The sequence below is a fragment of the Setaria italica genome, chromosome V (assembly GCF_000263155.2).
Source record: "Setaria italica strain Yugu1 chromosome V, Setaria_italica_v2.0, whole genome shotgun sequence".
NCBI lineage: Eukaryota > Viridiplantae > Streptophyta > Magnoliopsida > Poales > Poaceae > Setaria > Setaria italica.
Genome location: NC_028454.1, coordinates 44,293,218 through 44,299,455, shown reverse-complemented (window position 1 = coordinate 44,299,455; position 6,238 = coordinate 44,293,218). Strand labels below are relative to the sequence as shown.

Sequence of the window (6,238 nt, the reverse complement as noted above, 5' to 3'; positions counted from 1 at the left end):
AAAAAGATAAAACGATGTATATTTTGAAAGGAGCGAGTAATGAGCACTGGTACTTTAGAATTCACAGACTTGAACCCGTGTAGGTATATGGCCTCGTACAGTACCTAGGCGTGACATGCACCACACGAATAATGAATCAGTATATATATAATAACTACAGTAATCATATTTCCTAGCAGGGGCAAAAAGTTTTAAACTCAACCTCTCAGGTCGATTCTTCACAATCGCTCTTTGTGAGGCTGCAAGGAATCTGGTCATATCAAGCCATGGTACACTCAGTAAATCCAACAAGATACACACAAATCTGGTGCTAAACCAAATGAAACGCAGCCATAGACCCACATACAATTGCTAATTACATGTAGAAATACAAATAACACGTATAGCACTGCTGCACAATTATATTATCTACAGTGCACTTTATATTGACATCTTTCTAGAGAATTACATGAAAAAAAAATTAAACGAGCAACATAATTGATTCAGGCCTTTGTTTTGGATTCGAACCAGCTAGCTAGTTGGGGTTGATCTAAACGTACAAGCCCTTGATTCACGTGAAGAGAGATGTATTGGATCTTGCTAGAACTTCGATGCTAGTAGCCTCTAACTTCCGTGGATTGTGAGATGCCAAAATATTCACATACATCATCAAATTATGTACCCCTCCGTTCCGAGTTATAGGTCATTTTAACTTTTCTAAATTTATTATTTTTGTTATGCATCTACATATACTTATGTTTAGATGCAAAGCGAAATCTATGAACCATAGAATGCCAAAACCACTTATAATTTGGGACACAAGGAGTATAATATCTTAACAAAGAGTTCCATATATGTCATGACTATATATTAGGAGGCGTCATGGAGCTAAAACAAATATAGCTATGTATGTCATCCCACCTATATCCTGAAAGTCACTCTAGAAAATACCCAGACAGATTATTAACAAAAGAGTGAAATAACATCGCGTCACATTAATTAGCTACATTTGATTCCAATTAACTGACATGTACTAAACGGGGTGATAATGATAATAATTTTAAGATAAATTTTAAATCACAAAATTACTTTATTTGGAGATGGAGTGAGTAGTCATCGTATCACAAAGCTTATGGGCGGGGAGCGAGTTGTGGACACCATGTAAACGCCGTGTATCTCGGTTCTTTTTTCCAACGCAACACTGAGATGGAAGACCCGTTCTTCCGCCACCCCAGACCCCGTGGTCCGTGGAACTAGAAGGACAAGGACAAATCTCAGGTGAAAAGAACAAAAGGCAAACATGAGTCCATCATCTTTATGTGGCAGGCAATCATTTTAAAATTACAAACTTTCATATATTGTGTTTCATTTTAAAATAGAGTATGTTTTAAAAAATACGGGCAAAAGAGATCAGCGAAACTCATCAAAATGGGGAGGAGTTATGGAAGAGGATAAGAGCCAGACTGCCAAAGAGGCGAAGAGAGGGTCCTAGCTAGGGTGTGTTGGGGGATGAGATGATCTCTTGGGTGAGAATCGAATCGAAGAGATCCGATGAAATCTAGCAACTCATCATGATATCAGATCAGACATCAGAGGCTCTCTCGGAATATGGAGTATGGTAAACTGTTGTAGTAATTAATGTAAGGAACGAACGCATGGCGAGCAAAGAATTGATAGTCCTAGCTAAAAGCTACGCTAGCTAGCTCCAAGTTTCAACGACGGAAACTTCAAACCAAAACCCAAAAGAACACGACCCACACCTGCTGCAGCTTCTACGAGCCAACGAACACCCACCCAATCCCTTCTTCTCTTTCCAAGTCCTTTCTACCCCCTCTATGTGCTTCATGTGCCATAAATGAATTGGCACTCCACTCCACTTCGCTCGCTGCGCGTGCAGGAGGCTACGGATCAGCGAGAGGCTCGGCCACCATCATTACCTCCGGTTCTCGAAGCAACGCGGCGCACGCGCGCCTGCCGATCGCCGCTAAGCTAGGCCTCCCTAGCGAGCTAGTCGGTGTAGCCCAGGCGCCGCAGCTCGCCGGCGAGCCTGTCTTCCTCGTTGTCGTCGTCGGCGTGGTCGTCGTCGGACGGCGCGTGGGCGGACGCCGTGGTCGAAGACGCGCCGTCGCCGTCGCCGTCGCCGGACGAGGAGGGCGCCGGCATCAGCTGCTGCGTCAGCGGGTCGATGCTGGCGGTCGGGCTCTTGGGAGGCGACGACGACGACGCGGCGGGCGAGCGGCCGACGATAGGCACCGGCTCCGTCAGCAGATTGCCGTCGCGCGGCGGTGAGAACGCCACCGGCAGGTACTCGTCGCTGTCGCACGGGAACTTTGAGTTCTTGAAGTGCTCCTTCAGCGCCTCCAGGCCCTGCGCCGCCCAATCGTTGTAACATGCGAGCGTGCCAGAGCAACCACACAATTGTAACATGTGAGCAAATACGTGAAATATTTTCTGCAGTGGCCGTACCTGTACGCGCGCGTATGTGACTTGGCAGATCTTGCGCGAGTTATACACCTCCCACGGCTGCTTGTGGAACGCCTTGTAGAGCCGCACGGCGGCCTCAGGCGAGGTCAGGTTGACGAAGCCGTAGCCCACATTGCACTTGTTACTGCATTTTTTATTTTGTTTTAGTTTTGCGTCAATTGAAGAAACTAGTGCAAAAAAAAAAACACGACAAAATTATCACTGCATGCTAGGACAAGAAATGATATGGAGTTTGGGTAAACTACTCAAGACTGGAATTGAGACAGAACAGAGTAAAAAAGCTTTGTGGCATGATGCCGCTTTATGTGTATGTGAAGCTGCATGCCTTTTGACAGCCACTAATGTCCTCTCGTCATTGGGGCATCGATAGGTCTTTTCTCAACTTGCTTCGTGCAAGAGAAAAAGCTGCTGGTGCAAAGCTAGTGCTTAAGCACACTACAAATCTTTGGTTGCGTATATAAACTTTATTTAAACAAAAGTTCATTTGTTTTACATTCTCAAAAACTTTTTTCGTTCTGCACTGATGCAAAGCAACTGATCTCTCTGTCTCTACTCTCTAGTATCTACTGCACCGCCACCGGTGCATCTCCCTTTGTGTTGGCCTTGTTATGGAAGTGCAGGGCTGTGCAAAAGCAAGAAAGGCAGGCAGGGAGGCGATCCCAGAGCCAGGCAGCGGCTAGAAAGGCAGGCAGGTGAACAGGCAGAAGATGCTGAACCCCGCATGCAACCATAGAATCCATGGCATCGAAACGAGGAGGAGGATCTGGCGCGATCCCCCTTGGGCCGCTGCCAAATTTATTTCCATTTGGGCTAGTAACGCCATAGCCATCTATGCCTGCTGCGCAGCTGCACTGTGTACTCTACCCACCCAAAGATAAGATGCCTCGATCCACAAGCTGCCTCACGCTGTCAGCCGAACGAACCCCTCGCATTTCCCATTCCATTTCAACAATTTTCACGGCACCACAAATTCCCAGTAAAACAACCGAATTCAAGCTGCCAAGCGTGTGTTTTCTTGCATCGGGCACCATAAAATATAAGTAAATGCGGTTGAATCCAATGTGATGTACTCACTTGAAATCGATGGGGAGGTAGACGAAATCGTAGGAGGAGAAGGGCTGGCCCTCGCCGCCTGCCGCGATCCGCTCGTTGGACTGGATGCAGTGGTTGTCCAGCATGTTGAGCAGCAGCTTCTGGCTGCGACCCAGAGGCCTCGAGCATCAGCAGAATTGCGATTCTAAGCGTGGCGCGCCCATGAAATATAGCATTGTCGCGACAATGTGGAGGGGAGATTGGCGAGGGATACCTGTACTTGTTGGGTATGTTCCTGATCATGACGGTGGTCCTCGTGTCCATCTCCACAGCCGCCGCCGCAGCCTGCGTGCCAGCGGCGTCGCCGGCGGCCTCGGGCTCCTTGAACAGGAACCGCGCCTCCCACCCGCTCTTCCGTCCTTTCCAATTCCCGCCGCCGCTGCTCCCGGCTGCTTTCTGGGCTTGCTTCACGGGTGCTGTCGCCGTCGACGAGGAGGGCGCCGGCGACACGACCTTGTTGCCACCCTTGCCCTTGCGCTCGTGGCTCGTGCCAGCACCGCCGCCCTTGGACTGATCGCCTGCGCTGGACTTAGAGGAGCTCCTCCTCAGGAGCACCACTCCTTCCCTCGCCCTCACAGACCCGGACGACGACGAGGAAGAGGCAGACGGCTGAGACGACGGCAGCTGGGACGGCCGCCACGCCGCCTGATGCCTCGGCGGAGTCGGTGCGCTGGGCCGGTGGTGGGGCACGTACCCGCCGCGCCTAGGACCGACAGGGACACGGCAAGAATTCAGCCGCGCGCCCACAGGATGACGAGAAGGGCAGGGATGGGTGACTGAAAGAAATTACCTGCGGGGCCCGGGGCCGGAAGGGCGCGTGAACTCGATGACGAGGCGGCGGCCGAAGAGCTCTTGGCCGTTAAGCTCCGCGAGCGCCCGCGCGGCGTCGCGGGTGTCGAAGAAGTCGACGAACTTGTGGCTGGGCCGGTGCGCCGACTCCCTCACATCCTTCAAGTCCCCTGCGAACACGAGGACGGGGGGCCAATACAATTTGCTGCGGGAAACACAAGAAACGAGCGTGGGAAAACGAAATGGCTGGTTGGTCGGCTCGGTCGGTGGGGAGAGCGTACCGAAGGCCTGGAAGACCTGGCGGAGGTCCGCGACCGAGACGCCGGGGAGGGGGCTGAGCACGACCAGGGAGCCGCGGTTCTCGCCGTCGTCGGCGCCGGCGGCGAAGTGGGCCCACACGGCGTGCCCGAGGACGAGGCCGCGGGTGTCGTCGTGGGGCCAGTCCCAGGGTTGGGGCGCCGGGGGCGGGGGCCAGGAAACCGCCGCCGCGTAGAGCTGGCCGAGGCGGCTCTGCTGACGCATGTGCTGCTCGCGGACGCATGCGACGGCGAGCTCGGCGGCGCGGATGTCGAAGAAGTGGACGGTGACCGCGCCCTCGGACGCCACCGCCGACGCGTCGACGGAGCGGATCGCGCCGAACGGCGCCATCGCCTGCGCCACGTCTGCCTCCTGCGCGTGCGGCGGCACCAGGCCCAGCACCACGACGCGGCTAGACGGGCCGTCGACCACCGGCGTCGACGTCGGCAAGGGGTACCCCGGCTGCGGCGGCGCCAGGGCCATCGCCATCGGAGGCACTGGCACCGGCACGGCCATCGCCGGCGGTGGCACCGGCATGGCTGGATACGGGTGGGGGCAGTATACCTGGTGCGGGAGCGGCTGTATAGGGTAGGGGGCACCGGCAGCAGGGTAGAACGCCTGAGCTGCCGCATCGAGAATGTTGCCGGGGGCTCCAGGGAACCCACCGATTCCACTCCCTCCCCCACCCTCCATGGCCTGAGCTCAGAACAAAAGAAACCGAGACGTCGAAGGGAGACGACGCCCCGTCCAAAGATCTAGAACTTTCTAGCAATTCTTGATCATGCCTTCGATCAAGAACCAGGCGAGAATTGTACTTGGGGACCCCGTCTCTCTCTCCCCCCTCCTTTCCCTTTCTCTCTCCTGCTTAGCTGTATGCTCGGTGTGTGTGTGGAGTGAGAGTGGTGGTGGTACTACTGCCAGAAACGAGGGGGAGAGAGGGGGCCGGAGAGAGGAGAGAGAGAGAGATTGGGTGCTCTTTTTATGGTAATTGTCGCGGGAAAAGAAATCCGGTGGGCTTTTATTCGGTGTTCTACAGGAACGAAGGGGAGGGAGATGGAGATGTAGAGGAGCGGAGGAGAAGGGTCGAGGAGGGAGGTGAAGGGCGGTACGGAGGGAAGAGAAGGGAGGGGTGGCGTTGTGCTGGATTGTTTTGCTCGGATCCTCTGCAACGACAGCACTTGTTGCTCTTGCACGAGTCATGCCCCGTGCGTACATGACAGGCCCCACGTCTGCTTCTTTTGCTGGAGAGATTTTTTCAACAGATTTGTTTTTTTTCTGCCTTTTTAAGTTTAGCTTTACCTTTTCTTTAATGAATAAACATTCTGCTGGCTTCATGTGTTGAGTATACGTGCCTTGACCACAAACACGCGTAAGGGGTGTTTGGATCTTTTAGTACTGACTAAAATTTATGTCACATCGAATGTTCGGAGACTAATTAGGAGGACTAAATATGAGCTAATTATAAAACTAATTACACAGATGAAGGCTAATTCACGAGGTGAATCTATTAAGCCTAAGCAACCCCAAAGTGAAAACCAAATGACACTGGTACAAATCCGGCGCTGCTTGCATGGAATCGGCGTGAAAGCAACTCCTC

At 52.9% G+C, this 6,238-nt stretch overlaps 1 protein-coding gene across 1 annotated transcript; it reads right to left on the bottom strand.

The window, feature by feature from the left end:
* Positions 1-1,603: 1,603 nt before the first annotated feature.
* LOC101776792 (protein terminal ear1) lies at positions 1,604-5,587 on the bottom strand. Its single transcript, XM_004972242.2, has 6 exons — positions 4,626-5,587; positions 4,346-4,514; positions 3,770-4,258; positions 3,538-3,660; positions 2,446-2,587; positions 1,604-2,346 (listed from the first exon to the last, which is right to left on the bottom strand). Exons 1-6 carry the CDS (start codon positions 5,332-5,334, stop codon positions 1,987-1,989), a joined length of 1,992 nt encoding a protein of 663 aa, XP_004972299.1. The 5' UTR covers positions 5,335-5,587; the 3' UTR covers positions 1,604-1,986.
* Between the last annotated feature and the right edge of the window lie 651 nt (positions 5,588-6,238).

Coding starts and splice junctions, on each gene's coding strand:
- LOC101776792 (XM_004972242.2), bottom strand. CDS start 5,334: ATGGAGGGTGGGGGAGGGAGTGGAATCGGTGGGTTCCCTGGAGCCCCC. Junction 2,588..3,537: donor TACCTCCCCATCGATTTCAA/GTGAGTACATCA, acceptor TAAAAAATGCAG/TAACAAGTGCAATGTGGGCT. Junction 2,347..2,445: donor TCACATACGCGCGCGTACAG/GTACGGCCACTG, acceptor TGGGCGGCGCAG/GGCCTGGAGGCGCTGAAGGA.